Source organism: Gobius niger (genome assembly GCF_951799975.1).
Source record: "Gobius niger genome assembly, chromosome: 23".
Classification (NCBI taxonomy): domain Eukaryota; kingdom Metazoa; phylum Chordata; class Actinopteri; order Gobiiformes; family Gobiidae; genus Gobius; species Gobius niger.
In genome coordinates, this window is record NC_136874.1 from 11,404,907 (window position 1) to 11,426,956 (window position 22,050).

The 22,050-nt window shown below is 44.7% G+C and overlaps 1 protein-coding gene across 1 annotated transcript in view; it reads left to right on the forward strand.

Moving 5' to 3' along the window:
• The window catches only part of klf7a (Kruppel like factor 7a), a 78,424-nt gene that overhangs the window by 43,978 nt on the left and 12,396 nt on the right, over nt 1-22,050 (forward strand). Inside the window, exons 2-3 of the mRNA XM_079581530.1 lie at nt 3,673-4,288; nt 17,591-17,714. Coding sequence (XP_079437656.1) covers nt 3,673-4,288; nt 17,591-17,714 — 740 coding nt within the window. The remainder of the gene's footprint in view (nt 1-3,672; nt 4,289-17,590; nt 17,715-22,050) is intronic.

Consider the following 22,050-nt stretch of genomic DNA (forward strand, 5'->3'; position numbering starts at 1 on the left):
CTTTGGTCCGCAATCCTCCGTGTCAAATCAAGGTGATGCGCGCTTGTATGCATTAAATATTAAAATCAAGCACATGAATGAATCCCGCCTATTTGCCGACACCCTTTCTGCCCTTGCTCCGATACTTATTTACTCCTTTGGCCATCCATCAATGTGACGCGGCGGGCCTCAGATTCCTCGCGATTAGAGTTATTATTATTACAGCCTTCAACGCATGCGGCGCGAGCGGGTGTCTCCTCTCGTCTCGTCTCTCCCTCGACTTGATTTTTAATTTGGTGTCAGTATGCAAATGCCGTAAACACTCCCCCTTCAAAAAGAAAAGAAACTAAAAAAAACAAAAAATCAACCGTTTGTTCCTGGAAGACTTTCGAGGAGAAGCCGCTATACCGCCTTAGCAACAGCCGCTTCCCCCCTTGCTCCTTTCCGCGTCCCGATACAGAAGGGAAAAAGAATAAATCAAGCGAAGTGTCGATGTATTTTTAGAAGGTGCAAACAAGAAAGAAAGTCTGGGATGGCGTGTGCGCGCGGAGGAGTCTATACGGCCTTATTTGCGATAATGGAACAAGCAGGCTCGTCTGTCAGCTGGCATTTACACACAAATGAAGTTCACTGGGCCCAGCGGACAGCCCTGTCTCGTCCCCCCCGCCTGTCAGAACAGGTTAGCGGCTACAAGCTAAAACGGCAGGCATCCACAAACCCGGGGATCAACCTTGGCGCTTGTCCTTAATAGCTTCATCCGCGGACACCTCTTCCCCAACCTTTCGCCCAAGCGCCGGCGTTGGGTAATAGACTTCTCAGGAGCGGACAAATAGGAGATGCAGACTTTTATTTGGTCCTATCCCGAACGGGGTGGGGGGGAGAGCCGGGGGGGTGGGAGAAGCGCGGAGTAATAGGGATGAAGCCGACCATAACTACAGCTGAATAAATCTTGCTATCTTGGCGCGCGCGGTCTTGTCGGGAGGGGGCTGTAAAATGTTGTTTGATAGGAGCGTGGCGTTTAAGCAGACTTGGGAGCGATCCACGGGGCTTGGCTCGGGCCCCGCGCTCGTCCAAGTATCTATCGCGGTGGAATTATTTTGTCGTCGCTTGCCAGGTAATGCAAGATGAGCTCGGGAATCTGTTTAAAAGCGACCGGCGGAGTATTGCCCAGTCATATGTAGCAGTTATTGAAATGAAAGGGGAAGCAGCGACCTTCTCTTAGGCTGGAATGGAATTAAATGGGAAAAGTCATGATTGAAATGGAACTTTTGCACATTATTGTCTTCTTTCTATGGCGTCAGAAATGTGTCAGATAGATACAGACGGCATCTCGTCATAGAAGGGGGCGTGGCCTCGCCGAGGGGGAAAATAGAATCTTTTGGGAAGCACAATTTTTCACTCTTTTTAGCCATTTTCTGGTGGAATATGAACTTATTTATCACATACAAATAAAGTCAAGTGTAAATCGGGTCCATATGGATATTTTCTCACAGCAGATTGTTCAGTAGAAGTGAAAAAAACAGCAGCTGTAGCTAGCACTAGCTAACCGTTAGCACTAGCCCGATGCTAACATGTAGCATCATGTTAGCATTCTCCGTTTTTTTATGTATTCATGGGCTGTTGAACCACTTTGCTCCTCTCCATGTCTTTGTATCTTTATTTAGTAGAAACTATATTCATAATTCAGCATTTGTTACAGTAGTTTTTGAATAATTAGAGAAAGTTTAGATTTTTTCAAAATTGTTTTCCCCCTTAACTGTTTTCAAACATAACCATATATGGGCGATTCCAGAGATGCCGTCTGTATCTATAAAAGTAAAACGTGGCCACCTGGAAAGCACGAAATCAGCTGATGACCTGAACATCCTGAACAACCAGGTTATTCCGTCAGTGGATTATCTTCTTTCCTGATGGCACAGGCATATTCCAAGAAAGAGTGTTTCAGGGAGTGCAAGATGGATTGATCCACACAGAGTCCAGATCTTCACCCCACTGAGAATGGCTTTGGTCACACTGTCCCATCATCAATACAAGATCTTGGGGGAAAATGAATGTAACACTGGATCCTCTGACATCTGATGACGATTTAGTGCTGAGTCGTGCAGCTTTAGTGTTGGGGTTTGCGCTTTGTTGATGTGGCATCAATTTTTCGTGTTTACAGTATGAATGATTAAGAATCGTCAATAAAACAGGGAAAGGTTTTCATGACAGATGTTATAGCTAGTTTTGTGTTTTTTTTTCCAGCACACGAACAAGGATGAACAATACGCATAGCATTAAACAATAATCCAAAGAACACAGACAAATCACCGCTGCTCGAAAAGGAGTGGGATGAAGTTTAACATTTATTAATTCCCACCCCCTCTTTCAAAGTCTTTATACATGAGCTTACTTCCCTTCCACTTTCCTACAGAACACAACAAACACTTATATGTTCACAAGATTTCCGGCTAAACCCACTCATTTTCTTTAAATCTTTTGTTGTATTGTTTCATATTTGGATTTGGATCCTTACAGCTTTCTTCTGTAACATGATGAATAAGTAAAATAAGTAGATTGCTATTGTTCACAAGCAAGACCAGTGAACAATAGAGCATACGTAAAGACTTCTGATTTAAAACTTGCCTTGCTATACTTCTTGACACCTTACTCTTCACATGTAACACATATTTACCAAGCAGGCTATACCTAGTTTACTGAACCAAAAGTCTTAAAAAGGTAGGAAATCAAATCACTATACTATCTTGTGCCTTCAAAACTCTCAGTCACTCCCGTGGTTTAGGCCTTTACAACCCCCGTTCTGCCGTCTTGATATTAAACCCGTGAGTAAAATCTCAACAAATCGACTCTATGAGCCAAGAAGTCTATTTTCTCTCCACACGCAGGTAGAAACAGCTTGCTCCGTTCTCCAAAAATATCTTTTCCAGTCTATTGAGCACCTGGACCACCAATCGCTCCCATTAACCACACTTTGCAAGGCTGCTTGGTTTTTTTTCTTTTTTCCCCGCTCCCCGGTAACATTTCAAGGCAGTGGAAAAAGGGGGGAAATCTTGACACTAACTGCATTTTGTGGCTTCTCTAAAAAAGAAAAAAAAAATCCCATTTGACACATTGAGCAGTCATTAGATCGGAGGATATGCTTTAACAGCGAGGGAGGGGAGGAGGGGGGGCTGTGTGCCATCAGCTATCCGAGGCAGGCAACTTAGCATCCTGCCAGCTGCCACACGATCGCGAGCGCAGATAGGCAGCGAGGCGGGCGAGATTACCTGATTACCGACTGATTGATTACACACGCCGGGGCAAGGCAAGTGGGGGGGGGGCACGGCTAGTCGCTGGGATTGGTGATGGCAAAACATATGACGACACAAGGTTTGAAGAACGAGCATCGAGATCGAGTTGTCTGCTCACTGATGTTGCCAAAGTACACGTCAGAGGTGTATTTGCTAACACCAGGTAGTTCCTTGGCTGAATTCTCATTATGGTATACGGTTCCTGAGCCTGACAAGCTTCTCAAAGTGCGACTGTGTAGTAATTAGTCAAGTACACTCGACACACAGCGACGGCAACGTAATGTTTTAGTCACAGACGATGGTAGCAAGACATCTCTTTCAATGACTAGAACAATTTTCCGCCCATCAACACACAAACCCTCGGTCAAAGACTTCTCTAACACTTGTCTCTTTCTTCCCGCAGACTTGCCTCGAACTGGAACGCTACCTTCAGACGGAACCCAAGCGACTCTCCGAACTTTTCGACCAGGACTTGGACGGCCTCCTCACCCCCGCCTACATGAAGGAAGACAGCGAAGAAGACCTCTCGGACGACCTTGTTCCCGACTTACCCATGCTTCCAGAACCCCCGAGCCCGCCCCCTGTCCTCCTTTGCCCCAACCGCAAAAACCTGACCCCCAAAAGGGACCTCAAACCCAAGAATCACGGTATGGAGAACGTCGACGGCCTGGAAGGCGTCCACCAAGCCCAGCTCAGCGCCGTCACTTCGTTGACGCCGCCGTCTTCTCCGGAGCTCGGACGGCATCTCGTCAAACCCAACCAGACTTTGACAGCTTCGGCGGACGGGACCTTAACGTTGAAATTGGTGGCAAGGAAGGTCGGTCTGAGCGCGGCGCGGTTAGTGGCAGCACAGGCGCTCCCCGTGAGGATAAAGGACGAGGAAGACGGAGGTGCTTGCGTGATTGGCGTGGGAGATTTACCGGAGAACAAGAAGAGGATTCACCGCTGTCAGTTCAACGGGTGCCGGAAGGTGTACACCAAGAGCTCCCACCTAAAGGCGCACCAGCGGACGCACACGGGTAAGGCTTGGCTATCCTCTGTTAGATTGCAAGGGAAAGGGCATTCAAGAAGTCTGTTGTATTCACAGGATGTTTTTTTCCATATTCTTCATCATCACAGTGAGAGATTTTTGAAGATCCGTGTGGAATACAGTTTGATCAATTAATAGATGCAGTGGTCAATGTTTAGTGCTATAGCCTGTGCAAGCATGGTCATCGAGCAAGTAAAGTAACTCAAACACCTTTAATATAGTCAACCAAATAGAATAAACTTGAATGTTTCGGAAGGATATTCTATAGCAAGATTTTCTGATCTGATGAATTTAGCTGATTTCAATGGGCTTGCACAGTTTCACTTTTGTTTTTACTGTGACATACCAAAACATGGTTCTTTTGGGGCTCTTCTTTGGCAAAGTTATGCAATAATCAAGGAAATGCGTAAGATTTGCTCTGCACATTGGATTATTGAACATGCCACTGATTTTGGGTCGGTTTCAACACTAGGTGAAGGGCACCATTTTGGCACACAGATACGCCACGGCTCATGAGGCGAGACAGCGGTTTACCGTGGGTCCGAGAATTCTTACGATTAACCTACCGTGAGCTTTTTAGAACCGCGGCAATTGTGAAACCGGTTAACCTTGACATCACGACTGTGGCATAGGTCATTTCCCCTGCTACCACTGGACATACGACATCCCTAAAAGAACAGTCTTTTCTCATCATGCCCAAAAACACATTTATTTATGCTGAAGCCAGAAAGCAGGTTCGCAAGCCACAACAATATGTCCACTTGAATACTCAAATCCCAAACATAATTCGACATTGGTCACATGCGTTTTCTTTGATTGCACAGTACTGCACAAGATTGGGAAAATATGCTGAAAAAAGGGTCAGGACTGCATGTGCTCTTGCAGTGCACCTTTCTTCCATCTAAAAATATAATAAGACATACGACCACCTCTTACTGTTTTGATGATGCATATGCGCAAGAAATGACTCAAATTACCTCACCCGTGTCACATGGGGAAGATGGAAAATATGTGGTGCAATACGTGCCTTTCACCTTCCATCATAACAGGCTTTGTATTCTTCCGAAGCATTACCAGACTCATTAAAAGCTGCTTCTCCACATGGGCTCCAACTGTTTTACAAATCCTTAATACCCCTTTTAAAACTCGAGGAAGGTTGTTGTTGTTTTTTTTCTTTTTTTTTTTTCTTTCCGGAATTAATGAAGGCACTTAATTTGCAAAGCGCCTGTTAGTTGGTGCTTGCGTGGATTCACTGCCGCCTAATTGGCCCTGAGAGGGCGGCTTTGGGAGACAGGCCCGCTATCCGATCCACCTGCCTCTGATGAAATTGATTGACTCCTATTGTCGGTGGCAGGTCTAAGTGGCTCGGAAGGTGAATGACTTACTCTCGGTGTCGGGCAATAGACGTGTCGGAAAGAGGCAATTCCAAAAGCTGTAAAAGCCCCGATATCTTGCTTTATAGTTGCATTTTTAAATACACCGGCTGGCCCAAAAGGAAGAAGCAGAACAATAAAAAAGTTTCCGCCTGGGTTTGTATGATATATGGTTGCTGCAGCTGGTTTATGGTAAAATAATAAGGTCAACTGACTGAATAGGCTGAATGACCAGGTTGTTCCACCAATGGATTGAGGAGTTCGACCTACCAAAGCAAATCTGATCATTCGTCATGACAGCAAGTTCCCAGGCCATTCCCTGCAATGCACATTGGGTCAATATACAATCAAACACTAAAAATTATGGACAAAAAGCCATTGTGCAACCGCCACCGCGAGATCCTTGAGAAGCATGAATGACGAAGCCTTGAAAGCGTTGGTAATTTATGCTCTCCCACACGGCAGAACTTCGTTTGGTCAGTCTGCCTTTCCTTACTAAAGGTCAAAGTAGTGGAATTCATGAAGAAATCGATCTGAAGACTATACTTTTGCTTTAAAACGATGATGACTATAGACATAAACAGCATAAGGCTGCAAGTTATGATGTAAACAAATGACTATGAAAATTACAAATACATCTTCTTCCTCACGAGAAAACCTTGTCATAACGCGGTTAAAAGTAAGTATATATAGCACGACATATCTTTCAGGTTTAGGAAGATACCTTTACTCGAAGATAACTGCGAAATCCGCACCTGCTTCTCGAAACAAAATGTCCATAAAGGATAATCCGCGTCGCCTTATGGAACTCTGACCATGTCCGATAAAAATATGCAGACACTCGAAAAAACCACTTCTGCTAATCCTCATTCTTTCAAGCCGAGCCAGGACGGGCCCTTTCTTGTCAAGGTTTCTTCTGAAGATGGAAGCGGCGGCGGCGGAGTGGGAGGGGGATGGGGGTCGGAGAAGCTATAAGTCTCCCGCTCCTCCATCTCAATCTGAAAGCACTCAGGCCCCTGTCGCCGGGCTGTCCTGCTCTGAGTAACTGCGCGCTGATGGATGGATTGACCTGGATAAGGCGCCATTTTCGCCCAGTGTTCGAGACTCCGTCGTCCTCCGCGCAGTCTGGGAGTCTAGGTCAGGAGCGAGGTGGTTACAACCGGGGGGAATGGGCAAAAGGTGTAATCAGTTTGGAAAGACAATCTGGGCGTGGATTGGAAAGTAATTAGTGAATTTTCCCATGGCATGCTAATGGGGGCTGTTCTAACCTGACAGGAAAGATGACATAAGTTCCATAGATCCTGGATTTTATTGGTAGGATGTTTGTTAGCAAGTACAATTTTGATATCTCACTGTTGACAAACATTCAAATTCTTGGGCAATATGAAGTGTAACAGACTGTAGATGTCAGTGATTTTTTTGTAGTAGCTCGGCTGAATGAACATTTGTTTTATGACCGGACAGTTCACGCTATTATTGTGTCATTGGGCAAGGCAGACTGGAAGAGTCATGCTTGTATTGCGCCATGCTACATCACTAATAACACATTGACACAAATGGATGAACCATCTTGTCCAAAGACAAAACGACTTGAACAGGAAGAATCCAAACACATTTTATTTGAAATACCGAGTATTTTTGCTAAATTGACTTTTTAGAGCCATGTTACAAAGTTGTTTTCTCATCAAAGCCAACTGGAGTTGTGCTTCGAGTCACTAAGAGCATCTTTCGGTAATCTTTGGGTTTTCTCAAGTGGCTGTTCTTGGCACTGCGGCGACAAAGAGCTCCCAAAAAGCTTCTCCCAAGATCCTACGTATCCAGGAAAGTCTTTCCTCACCAGTCTTTCATCGCAAGGTGAATATTCTTACAAAGCAACAGGCTCCAAAAGGCTCCAAACCCAGGCACCTCAAACAAATAATAAAACCCTTAAAAGGGCTTTGTTTGAAAGGCCAAGCCAACATGTTCATCAGGGCTTTTTTATGCCTATCCTATTAAACCCCTGATGAAAACCTACCGGCCATATAGACAAAGGTAAGAACTTCCTTATGTTATTTGGATTTGTTTGGAGTGCCTGGGTTCTTAGTATGTTTTGTTATTATGATCCCTTTTCCCAAGAGAACTTTCAACCTATGAAAGTTGCGAAGCACATTCTTTGTTGACACAATGTTCAGTTTAAATAAACTGTGAAATTAGACTTAAAAAACATGGTGGCATAATTCTCATCTCGTTGCTCCTGACCAAGATCCTGCTCCAGATCTGGAGATAAAATTGGTCACCCACTGCTCTTGATGTAAATTCAAGGCATCATGTCAAAATGTGGGAAAAATGCTGCTCCAACCTCTGAATTTGCACGTTCACACCATCCCTCTCCCCTCCTCTGACGATTTTGTACTTTCCATTTCCTGCTGCAAATCCCCCATCCACACCATGCTGTCAAAAGCCGTGTTTGTTTTTTTTGTTTTTTTACGGATCCCCGTGCGATCACACCCTGGATGTCTCCCCGACTCACGTAGGAGGTGTGAGCCGGGCTGGAGACAAAGGCCAGGCACGCGATCACGCATTCTCCCCCAGGGTGAAGCCTCTCCAGAACCGCTGGGATTACGCGCCATGCCGACCAAATCTGCTGAGGGAAAGCTACGCCACAACCACAGCGCCATGATAAAAGGCCTGCGCTCTGCTAAACTGACTTGGCTGGCTGTGTAGGCTCCCAATCGTGCAGGAGTTGTCCATATTCATTGAAGGTTCTTGAGTGTCGCTCACGAAATGTTCGACACTTCAAAGACAGAAGATGACTCAAGAACCTTCATTGATGACTTCGTTGAACTTTGAACCAATTTAGTTTAGCGTGATTTATGTTTTGTGAAATCGGGCTAGGAATTACCCTGCACACCTGTGGAAACTTTGTCTTTAGATCATTCCGGACCTCGTCTAGACATTTTAGACACTTTTCTCACATTGGCAACGTCTTGACACCTTGTACTTCTGGACACTTCATGTTGGTTACAGCCACTGGAATGGGCAGAACTGGTAGATAATGGATTCCTGATGGTGTTTGCTTGATTTTTCTTACATCTTTGACCGTTTCTTTGCGTCTTTTCCCCTTGACCCACTTCTTACGACCTTGTTGGCTGTTGGCAACAAAACGTTTGATGGCTCAGCGGTCCTGTACCAACATAATTCAACATTTTAATAGTGGTTCATCCCAAATTTCTAACTTCTCAGACTTTTTCCCGATGTCTTTTCCTTTCCATTTTGTTTGAGAGAAAGTAATTGCGTAATAATTCTGCCCCTGATTCAAAGCGTGGACCTGCTCTGACCACACTTCCCCTAACCCATTACAAACACCACCATCACCTGGGACACTTCAACGCAGCAGCCTTTGAAAGTGTGAAGAAAAAAACTTGCACGATGATTGCAAAAGGAATCTGGTAGGGAAAGCGAACTGGCTCCTAACTAGACAAACTAAATAACACGTGAAATGCCAAAGAAGTCCGTCCAAACTCCGGTAAGTGATAGACCCATCCGCTCAGACAGACAGTAAGCCGGCGTGCTCCCTCCGCTCCCTCAGCCCGGCCCCAAATCTAATTGTACAATTCCTTATCTCTCGTAAGCCTATTCACCACGAGCTCTACGGGGCACGGCCATTTCAACTGCGCCGCCGCTAATTCCAGATTAAATCGTCGCCTTTTCTCTGCCCCGTAATTTATGGAAATAACAACTAAGAAAAAGCGGATTTGAGTAATGACATCTTTAAACTTGTCGGGGGATAGCGGGGAGGGTTTGGGCCCGGGCCGGTGGCTCTGGTTGTCTCTGTGTGAAGAGCACTTTGAAACGCAAGACTTCCCTCTTCCTGTTCTTTTAGCCTTTGTCACATAGGGTGGTAAGTTTGAGCAAGCTCTCAGTCGTGCATACGTTTTCCATCATGGGGAAAAGCTCATGAGCCTGCATATGCACTTGGAACACGACCGAAAAGCTTCATCAGCGAATAATGATTTTCTTTTGGCAGGAAGTTTTGTAAGAACTTTATGATGAAGCAAGTCGCCTGTTTGTATGACTCTTTCCCTCGCAGTGGGATTGAGAGAACTTTCAGTCACAAACAATTCATCAAAACATTCTCCACGCATGAAGAAGAAGAGAGTAAAATACAGCTCCATTTTCCATACAAATATTGTGGCCATGTCATACACAATTGTGGCTTACATACCGGCTTTTGGGGGGGCTTAAGCATTCAGTTTTCATGATTTCAAAGTTTGACAAATGGAGGATATGGGGAAAAACAATATTTGATAACTGACTATAGTATTGTGACAGCAATGTTATGACAATATTTGATTACATCTTTACATTCCAACAAAATCGTCATCCAGTTGTGTCCAAACAACCAAAGAACCAAACCAAGGCTTAAAATGTTACCATGCGTTTTTGTTTTATACTGTGTTTGGGCTGTTTTTTTGCATCTTCTGTGCTCTGTAGTTGAAGTGTAGAACGTTTCGCCTCTCATCCAAAAGGCTTCGTCAGCAAACTAAAGTTTAAGTTCAGCCCGCAGACTACATGTAGACCACTGGGGGGGAGTTTAGCTTGGATAAGTCCCTCCCCTCTATTAACAGCGACTCTCACCTTTGGGTAAACATATTGTAGTTGTAAGTCTTTGTAGTTCGTTGTAGTCTGAATGACCAGGTGAGAGTAGCCCTTAATAGAGGGGAGGGACTTACCCATCCAAAACTCCTCCATGTTTAGATGGCTCCTTAAACTTTAGTTCACTGACGAAGCCTTTTGGATGAGAGGCGAAACGTTCTGCACTTCAACTACAGAGTACATTAGATGACTCAAGAACCTTCATGAAAATGGACAACTCAGCATATATAGCAATAACGTTGGACAGTCCTATGTGCTAAATGTAATTGCATTCTCAGAAAAGTTAGTTATATATTTCCACCAGTAGTTTGTTTTCTCCATCAACAACTGCAGCTCCGGTGATTTACCAGCTGCAACCTTTCAAATACTTAATAACGCACCTCAATTTTGCGTCCTGCAAGAGTGATGGAAGCTAAACTTCTACTGTTTGGCTTCCATCACTCTTCCTCTAGTTTTTCGCTTTTGTCGTCCTCTCGCCCCTCCATCATCCCACCTTTCTGCGGCTGGAGAACAAGACCGATGTTCCGCCGTTATCTCAGCTCTCAAGGGGTTTGGGTGACAGCTCTTAGAGATAGATACCTACGGCACTAAATGTAGTATCGAACAACATTAAAAGCCCATTATGGGGAGTGCTCTACGTACACGCATGCTCGCACCCGCCATTACGCCATCGCCAGAGTAACATTTTACATCGCATTACCTTATTTAACGAGGTGAGCATACACCAACCTTAAGCAGTATTACATATTAGAGTGTATAGGTCAGTGAGCCTGTCATTATTATCCAGTATGTGTGCGGCAATTGAAGGGCTTTACATGGAGAGAAGAGCCCATACTTTGGTCAGTGTCGCTTTCATTTGCCACCAGAGTCTTATATCGACGATGGGAGAGTGCGACCGCTGTGCAAAGCCTTCTCCAGCACATCTCAAAGACTCTCAAAGGGGGTTAAGACTCCAGCAGCCGATCCATCTCACGCTCCCTGACAAACACCGTGTTCGAAAATGCTTTTAGGAACAAGCTCCGACCACAATGTCAAATGTGCACTCCCATTTTAAGCTTGTGCAAACAAAAATAAATCCGGTACACGGCCCTTTACACCTAATAGTTCTCCAATTACCGCGATACAACGCAGCAAATTCTCAACTTTGCGCCGCTCCCTGTTAAACCTTCCCCTCCCGAAGCAGCAGTACTAGTGGTAGCGCCTGTAAACCCCTCTCCTAGTGCTCCTTAATGACCTCTGGGACCCCCCCGTGCCCCAATCTGACTCCGGATAATGGAGCCAACGCAATTAAACGACTCCACACTGGCACCTGAGAGGCTGCAGGAGGGGGGGCAGGGTTTTTGAGCGTGCCCGTGTGTGTGTTTTTTTTTTGTGTTTTTTTTTTAACGCGTGCAAGAGCCGGGGCCATCGGAAGTAACAGATTACACATAATGGGATTACACTACTCTATCGCATTACAAGGGGGAAACATAGGAGGGCTGATGTGATTTGGAAGCGCGGCAGAGCGTCCCGTGTTTGCCTGGAAGCGGCGGACACGCGAGCTAATGGACTAATGTTGGACGATAATGATGGAAATGCTAAAGAATATCCGCGGATCCGATGGGAATTCATTCTGGTCGACAAAACGATTGGCATGGGCAACACAGAAGATAGTTTTGAATGGACTATAGACTTTCAACTCATGATCATGCTCTTAAGGCCTTCTTGGGAGGATTTTTGGCATTCACACGTCTCTTTTCCTAACTGAAAAATGTCCATCTGGAAAAATAGATCCCTAAAACAGTCATTCTGCAGTTTTAGAATAGTATTACGATCACAGTGGACCCAAAAATTCAAGTTCCTTTGTCATAGTAATGTGTTTATAGAGATCAGTGATATAGAGAAGGGGTTCCTAAGCTTTTTGTCCCATGTACCTCCTGCCTCCGGGATCCAAAGTGATCAACTAAACTGTTTATCTAAGATTGAGTGTTCAAAATGAAGCAGAAATTCACAAATTCAAACCTTTTACTGAAAACCTATTGAAATTCGACTTTGTTTCACCTTCTTCCTCCGTTTCTTTAATGTAAGGTCATTCCGAGGGCCCCCTGCTAAGTGCTCAAGTACCCCCAGGGGTCCCCCATGTGCCTGGTGGGGAAGACAGGGGTGTAGAGCTGGCTAAAAGTTCTAAATTAGACTTTCACTGGTTAGTGCTGCTGAAGTGAGACACATGCACTCAGTGACATGTGCTCAAGCTCCTGTACTAAAGTAGTAACTCAAAACACTTGATGTAAGGCACTTTTTTGCCATCAATATTCCAGTTTCTGATGGTTGATAAGTATTCATTGCAGTAAGATCTAAAAATAGTTGTGTTGATGAGGTGTGGACTATAGAAGTGTGACAACCCCTCACACTCTTTCATACGTGTTCCCCGAGTCTCGCTATCGATTGGACGGCGCGTCACTCACCCCGGGAGTCAAAACACTGTCCCGTTTTAATCCACTTAAGTAGATCTCCGACAGTAGATGTTTTGTTGCCACGGTAATCCACAGTCACATAGCCTAATCAGATTATAAAAGGCGTAATCCAGTAGACGGAGAGAAAAGACTGTCGTTCCACTCAGAGACTTAAAACAAGACCAGGTCCCAAACAAAGGCTAAAAACGCGGCTACATTTGGATAATTGGGACTAAAAATCTTGGATACGGAAATATTTGGATACACCAGCGTTAATTGTTATTGTTTTTTGAGCAATTTTGTGGAAAAAAAGACAAATAAAGATGCCCTGTCTTGACCAGCACTTTCTGATATACAAAATACGATTTGAAAAAACACTTCCTGTTTCGATCCAGCACACCAAAATAAAAGCACCATCTTATTCATTCGTTCAACTTTCTTTTTGCCTTACTATTAACAGACAAGACACTTAAAATGTGTGTATTTAAATATATTCTTGTATTGTTGCAAGTACCTGCTGGACTACTCATTGAGACGAGCTGCGTGCTTTTATTTTGGCGTGCTGTGTCGAAACAGGAAGTCACTTTGACAATTTGAAGTTATGCACAGAGTCAAATTGAAAGCTGTTTTTATTTTAACAGATGTACAGTGGAAATCCTGTTTCCATGGTTACCCATGATGTATGAAAGCTGTAGTTTAGCTCTTAAAAAGCGTATCGCATTAGTTTAGCGCCTCATATTGAGTCTGGATGTTTAAAGCGCACCCTGCCAACTCAGCCTTGACTTTTGCAGACATAGTATTTGCAAATCTAATGGCAGCACTTCAGGTCTGGAGGACGGTCCCCCCCCCCAAAAAAAACAAAAAAAAACAAAAACGTTTGTTGTTCACTGACATCTAAACCCACAAAGTCAGTCGCTAAGTGCAGGGCTCCTCCACTCCTCCTTTTACAACCGCGCTCCCCGCACCCCCCCCTCCCCTCGCCGTCCGTCGCCATGGAAACTGCCTCCGTGCTCTGCGGCGTGCTCGCTAATTGGCCGGTGGCGCCGTGCCGTTTGCCAGACCCAGCCAGATGCACCGACTCGCTGCTGCTGCTGCTGCTTCTGCCGCCGCCGCTGCTGCCGGTCCACGTTACACACACAGACAGACACGCACACACACACACACACGCGCTCCGTACACGCCCCCTTCACGCGCCCGTTACCAGGCAACACAGGCATCGCTGGCTCCTGGGATTCGATTGGCCGGACCGGCTACTCCCAGGGGATTCTGGGAAGCGGAGGGCACATTTGGGAACTGTTTGTACAAGTTTTGAGTGCAGGGAGAGTGTTCTGCTTATGTGTCCTGGATTGATATGTTGTTTTTTTCCGCCTGTAAAGTGGAATTAATTGTGGAGTTTAATATGAAAAACAGTTATGGCCAATACTGCGCTGGATCTGTACTTTAATCGAGAAGTATTTGAGAACTTACTGCTTTTACTCCACTCCATTTGAAAGTACTACAAGGCTCCGAAGTTTATCCATGTGTTTTGTTTGGTTTAAAAGCCGAAAAATGCATACTCCAGAGCAGTAGGTGGCGCTGTGCAGATGTCCTGACTCGCAATAACGAAAGAGCAAATGTCCCCACCGTGTTGCCGACTTTTGAGTTTTTGGAAGCTGCAAAGCAATTTTTTTGTCATCTGAGCTGATGCACTTTCTACTCTGAATACTTAAAGTGACAGTCTGTAAGATTGCAAAGTGAGGAGAGCGTGACAGTGAAATCTGAAAGTCCCTCATGATCGGACGAGAAACCTCCTCCGAGAACAAAAATCTCAAAAGTAAAAGATCAAGCTGCCCAAACATTTAAATATTGTAAAGTGTAATGATAATGATGATTTCTGGCCCACAGTCACACAAGCTTCTCCACAGCAGAGATAATAGCAGCTCATAGGAGTAAAAACACTACGCTATAGGACTCTTTTATTGTAGAAAAGCGCTTGGAAAAATGGACAGCTGTCACAACACGACGTAATGAAATGAATGCTTGTAATTCATTCTAATTATCGGGTGAAATGTTCCGCGGCGTGCCTTCGAACTAAAAAAACGAAGCCTATTTCCCGTTTACTAAGCGATGTACATCCTGGTGTAGCGTTGGCTGCTGACATCTGGGCTGGGACGATTCCCACTTTGTTTGTTTTCGCACCTCGTCGCTGTCGCCACCTCTTCCTTTCCTCACCCGCTAATTTTACTCTGCTCCTGTTACCTCTCCAATATGGCCGCCCCCACCCTCCCCCCCCCAACCCATGACTGCAGGTCAGCGTTGTTATTGTTCCCGGCAATATTGTCGCGTTCAGAGTTGCCGACGAGCCTGTTAGCGCGCCAACACTTCCTCAGGAGACATACAATACATACAACACTATACAAAATCGATGTTGTGGTCGGTCTGGTTGTTTCTTCTTCCACTACTCAAGCGCTCTGATCTCTATTTCTTGGATTTTCGTGCCTCACAAACCTGTCCTCCATATTTTTAAAGCCTGTAATCCATCACCGGACCAGTTTGGAGTAGTTTTCCGTTCAGAGTCCGTTCATCATGCCGCCATCCATTCACTCCCATGCCTTAAGCTGAGAGTAAAGGCTTGTTTTCACTGTATTGGAAGGGCTATTTGAAATCCTGAAAAGCCCAGTCTCACACTTTACACGGCATCCTCCACACATAGACATGAGGGATGGGCCGATCGATACCAATCAGTCTATCTACACATAAGTGCTGGAGCCGGTCAAAAGATCAATATATTGATTTAAATGAAACTTTAATTATGTTTTAAGTTAAATGTATTGAATTGACTTGGTTTTCGTATATAGCGTTTTCGAACAGTTAGCAAGTCGTCCAGTCCAGACAACTTGTGGAAGCAGCTGGTGTGGACAGCGGAGTTCTTGTGATGTTGATTGCGTTGCTTTGATAAGGCCACGCTGAAAGCTGGGTTCTTTTTCCCCTTGTATTAATTGTGGGCAGATGGGATGAGACGGGACATGTTCTTAGGTTGGACACAGCTGGTTCTCCATGGGGGCTCTGACATTACCCTCCCGGCCTAATTACCCCCAGCCCCCCCCCCCCACATCCCCTGACCGACCCTCCCCCTGTCACTGCTGCCATAGACTAAACATGGACTGGACAGTGGGACTAGTATTAGTATTTTTTCCCAATTGATAAGGAGCTACATTGGCATCGACTGTGCCAATGCATGGATGAGCCTTAAAGTGACAGTCTGTAAGATTGCAGATGAACCTGAAAGACTTTCCTATTTGCAAAAGGAGAACACTGGAAAGCTTGTGTCATTTGTCAGAGTGATGGCACCGGGGATTCTTATTAGTGTCTGAGATCAGCAAAAACAGGAAAAATATAATGACTTAAAGGTGGATAATGCAACTTTTTATATGGAAAAATATGACCTTTCAGTGACTCAGTGGCTGTGTGGGTGCTCAGCTTAGTGTCTTTTCTTGTCATCCTAGAGGCCTCTATGACGCTCTAAGATCAATTTTATTTCTGTTTTTAAGGGTTTCTGGTAGGTTTTCTGGATGGAATGTATACGTAACCATGGAAACAGATCCATCAACAGTGAAAACCTACCAGAAATCCTGAAAATAGTTGATCCTGGAGCATCCCATCGGGATGGCAAGGAAAGCCACCATGCTAATCACTCATACAGCCACTGGGTCACTAAAAGGTCAAATATGCGCAAACTGAAAAGTTGCATAATGCACATTTAAAGTGATAGTCTAGAAGACTAAATATTTTACAAATTTAATAAAATGTGCAATATCGACCACCTGGTCTTGCATTTGGATGTAAAGTAAGTAATAACATATATACAGTACATGTTATTTTTTGTAAAGTCCCTCCTTCCCGGATCTCAGAAACAAATCAAAGTCTAGTATCCTCCCGCGTCGACCAATGAGATAAGCTTTTTCTGTGAACCAGCCTGTCAGGTCCAATCAGGAGGGAGGGGGAGGGGCTTGATCGTTTACTTTTTAAAAGTTCTGTTCTTGCTCTACTCATCTTGCAAACTAGGAAGGGCTTTCTGATTAAAGAGGGGAGGAATTTGATTATTTACATCCAAATTCCAGTCTATCTTTCCTCACTTTGTAAACGTACAGACTATCACTTTAATACCACGTATGTTAAGTCTCAGGCCGATGTGATTTTTGGAATCAGCAAATCAAAATTGTCTTAAACAAAGCTCACATAGACACTAAATTTGTTGTAAACCAGTGTTGTCAAACATTTACACTTAAAGACGATCACTTTAAAAGACTTGCCCTCTGCATTTGACCCGTCCAACACTGCTGCATTGTGAACATAAAACTGAATAAACTTGGTGCTGATCCAAATGTAGCCCTCCGCCCACTGAATAGTCCCAACATGATACAATTAGGTTTTGAGAGATACAGAAGGCCATTCCGGCGGCAAACGCATTTGTAGGTTTTATTGACTTGAGTTGTGGCTTTATACTAACTTTGAAAGATTGACATAAGTTCTGCAGGAATACATTTCCACACTTCACTGCCAGCAAGTCTGGATTTCAAACTGTAATAAATGCTATCACTTGTATTAAATGGAAAAGTCAAAATTGCTTCATTTTTCCTGAACGTTGGCGAGAGGTATTACCTTTCCTCTGGCTGAAAGTCACTGCTCTACTTTCTGCAGCTTCAGCAAGAAAGTCTTTGCGAGCGGGAGCAATAGGGCTGAATTACTTTGACCGTTGCATTTTTAAAGGGATACAATGTGAAAGCGACCGAAGCCTGTGTAGTATGTCGTTGTACATGTTGGATTCTTTGATGCTAAACATGTTTTCTGTGTGTGTGTCGCCCCCTGCAGGTGAGAAGCCGTACAAGTGCTCGTGGGAGGGCTGCGAGTGGCGGTTCGCCCGCAGCGACGAGCTGACCAGGCACTACCGCAAACACACGGGCGCCAAGCCCTTCAAATGTAACCACTGCGACAGGTGAGGACCACGCCCAACTCAAAACACCCATACAGAGAGATTTTGGAATATTTATCACAAGACATTGGGTAACGGGAGAAGTACATGAATATCGTCAGCTGCAAAGTTACTGTATATGTGCTATGTACTGTCTTCTTCTATTAAAGGGGGGGTGTTATGCAAAATCGACTTTTTCAAGCTTTACATCATGTTATTCTGTCATTCCCTCATTAAAAACATGCCTGAAGTGTTGCCTTGGCACATTCACGTATTTTTGAGTAATCTGTAAAGACTCTGATGGCGGCCATTTTAGGGATAGGTTTGCCTGAGTCCTCCTAGGAACGCCCCCACCTCCTGGAGACGCCTCCGAGCTTTCATCACCAGCCGAGTAACCGACCACTGCCCCTCAGCAGAACCCCCTCCCCACTGATGCCACAGACAGTGTGTGGAGGGGGCGTGTCTGAAAGGGTCAGAGGTTCTTAAAGAGACAGAGGCCTATTTCAAGACATTCGCTACAGCCATTTTGAAAGAGCAATTTTATACAAGGCAGTTATTCTAATTTACTGCATTTACAGAACAACAGAAGGTTTGGTCATCATTGTAGTGTGATATAGACTGGTGCTGTGTGATTGAAAAAAGCATAATACCTTCTCTCTAAAGAAGTCCTTCTGTGGCAGCGTCACAGCGCCACACACAGGCCAGGCACATGCATTTAACATAGGCGAATGTGAAAAGATCCAGAGTGTAACCACTGTGCAAAGCCTTTTCCAGCACATCCCAAAGATTCTCAATGGGGCAAAGAACTGGACTCTGTAGCGGCCGATCCATCTCATGCTCCCTGAACCACTCTTTCACAGTGTGAGCCACATGAATCTTGTCATCTTGGAAAAATAAATCCACTGATGGAATACTCTGGTCATTCAGGATGTTCAGGTCATCGGCTGATCTCATTCTTTGAGCTCATAGTTTTACTGAACTAAGACCTGAACGACTGCATCAGCCGCAGATCAGAACAGTTAGTTACATCCAGCTAAAGGACACTTTTTTGATGAGACAGGGTATTTACTGTATATGTGTGAATGAATCTGGAATCACACATTTGCTGAAACAGCTTTTTGAGAACATTTTTAGAACTATTGGTGCTTCGTCACCAATTCCATTTGCCCAACGACGCAACTTTCTTTCCTCAACTGACACTATGGGGGCCGGCAACTTTCGTGAAATCAAAACTTTGTATTAATACAACGCAACACTATTTTCAAAATCAACTTTTCGCTTGAATCATAAACTTATTTTTAATGAATATACCATTTGTGAACATAGACTGAACAATACAGTATTTCTCATCAAAGTAAAGTTGGATTTAGTGTCTTGTTTGGGACGCTAAGGACCGGAGTGGCATTCTGGGAGGCCTGATTTGGCCCCTGAGCCGCCTATTGGGAGGCTCAGGGCAATTCTTTGGTTGTACGAATGAAGCAAAGACAAAAATTTGAAGTACTTAGACAATTATGCTCGGAGGCTGATGCTAAAGAAGTTTCATCGATTTTAACAATAGACAAACAACAAAATATCTTGACTTAACTTTAAACTGATGAATGAAGGTGTCTACAGCGACAGTAATGTTCCATATCATCTATAACTGATCCAAGACTCCTTTACTGCCTTTACTACGAGTACAACTCCCATAACTTCCTCTACTACCACTGCACCCCCTCCGTACTCCTAAAATACTCCCTCCTCTCCTTCTACACTCTTGCCGTTCTCTCCCACCTCCGCTTCCACCCTTTAAAGTTGCACCAGTCTGACAGCTCTGTCAAAACACATCCTCCTCCCACCTTTAAACACTCTCCCCCCCCCCCGCGCTCTCCTCCTCCCCGACCAGTTTGATGCACTTCCTCAGTCGCACCGCTCTTTCCCCATTGTTTAGGGAAAGGTTTTCTACCAAAGGAAAATATGCAGCAGACATGGCCCGTGTGAGCTCGGTACTGACCCACTTTGAAGACTCGCTCGCTGGCAGGATTACTAATGTCTCCGACCCGTTTGCGTGGTACTTTTTTATTTGGGAAAAGGGGTGCAGCGGTGCCCCTGCGAGGTCCCGCGCAGCATATTAATAGTGTTTCTGGCGTCTTAAAGCCCTGGCCTTGATTCGCGCAGCCTCTTTGCATTAGAAGGAGAGCGGTAACAAGAGTGCACAATCCGCCGGGGCCAGCTCTGCTCCTGTGGAATATTAACTATGGAGAGGGCTTTTCAGTGCGTGGAAGTTACCAAAGGTCCAGACCCAGATTTCATCAGATTTAGACCAAAGAAAGAATAATTATGTGGTTTATCACGTAGCTACCACAAGAATAAAGTCAGGTATACTGTAGGTTTCTTAGATACAGACGGCTTTTCTGGGAACACCCATAAATTGTCACAATGGAAGCTTCCAGAGGGGAAACAAACGGGGATAAGAACTATGCTATCACACCACGTCTTTACAAATGCTGAATTAAGCATTTATTTTCTACCAAATAAAGATAAAGAGACATAGAGAGGAGCAAAGTCGTTCAACAGCCCATGAATGCATAAACAGAAGAAGAGAATGCTTCTAGAATTGTGATTCCCATAACAGGCCCTCTTCCCCGTTGGCGTTGGCCAGCCACCAATCGGTCAAATTATACCTTGTGAGTTCTGAAAGTCGCCATTGCAGCCACAGGAATAATAATAATAATAATAATAATAATAATAATAATAATAATAATAATAATAATAAGATCTTTATTTATATAGCGCCTTTCACAGACATGGTCACAAAGCGCTTTACATGAGACAATTGTAAATTCACTCCATACACGTTGGTGGTAAACTACGTTTGTAGCTTCAGTTTCCCCTGGGGGTGACTGTCAGAAGCACTTTCGCGACTACACACATCTGCGCCAACGGACCCTCTGACCACCACCATACATTCACTCACACACATCATTCATCCTGGCCAATTGTGCATGTTTTTAGTGGTAGGGGAAACCGGAGTGCCCGGAGGAAACCTACGCAGACACGGGGAGAACATGCAAACTCCACACAGAAAGGCCCCCGTCCAGGTGGGAATCGAACCCGGACCTTCTAGCTGTGAAGCGAGAGCGCTAACCGCTGCGCTACCGTGCCGCCTAATAAGGAAAAATAGCAATCGATGCCAACGTATGCGGCTAATCTGGGCAACTTTCCATGTATTTTTCCTATAGCTGATAGCATTAGCCACCAAACATTGCAAATGTTGAACGATCCAGATGTTTTCAGCTGTCATCGACCACATTTAGGTCAAAACCTCAAAAATTAGAAATAATGCATGAATGTACAGACCTTTTGAGATATTGCTGAAGATACAAATTATCCCTGTCCTCTGCGCTAAATGCTAAATCAAATTCAGTTAAGTTTCCGCTTTTTGTGGGTTGGATACACATCCAGAGGCCACTAAACCTCATCCTGGAAGATGTTATTGATAAAGAAAACACAGAAATGATATAAATGCCAGGAAAATGACGGTGGCACAGAGGTTAGCGCTCGTGCTTCACAGCTAGAAGGTCCCAGGTTCAATTCAAGTTTGCATGTTCTCCCCGTGTCTGCATACTCCGGTTTCCCCTACCACTAAACCATTGTACAATAGGTTAGTCCTCCAGCCAGGTGTTTTTGACCATTAGCCTGGCTCCACATCTGGACATGGGTCCCCGAGCGCCGGACCTCGCTGGCTGCGCACTGCCCTACAGGTTACACCAGCTGCACTTAGGATGGGTCACATGCAAAAAACTAATTTCCCTACAGGGATTAATATGTATAACGTAACTTAAAATATACCATGGCGTACTTTAGTATTGCGCCTGGACCGTATTCATTTGTATGGAGATGGAATGTTCATTTTAAATCAGGTCTGGGATTTGACGCCTAACAAAATGTGCACATTTGTAGGAACGTTTGTAGGACGGCAAAAGCATTTCTATGATTTCAATGTAAAAAACAACATCTCTAAAACAACCCTATTTTTCGATCAAACTGAGTATAAATCTGTTCTGGTCGACACTCCGTCCTCTGACCTCCAAACCGTGATATTGCCTGAAGCGTCCAGACTCAGCGATCGCACAGGCCTTCCCTTAAACCCGGATCAGCCCCGTCTCATCCCCCCCCCGTTGACCCGTCCTCCCAACGCCCTTCAACTTTGTCCTGGCTTCCAATCGCTCCGACTCCCGCCTCCTCCATCCCTCTCTTTAACATTTAATTAAAGCCCGGATAACGACCACACCTTTTCCCCATTACAAAGCTTGATTCTCTCCCCAATTCGTCTTTTTAATTCCCCTCCGCGTTAATTTGCGGAGGCCAAAAGATCATC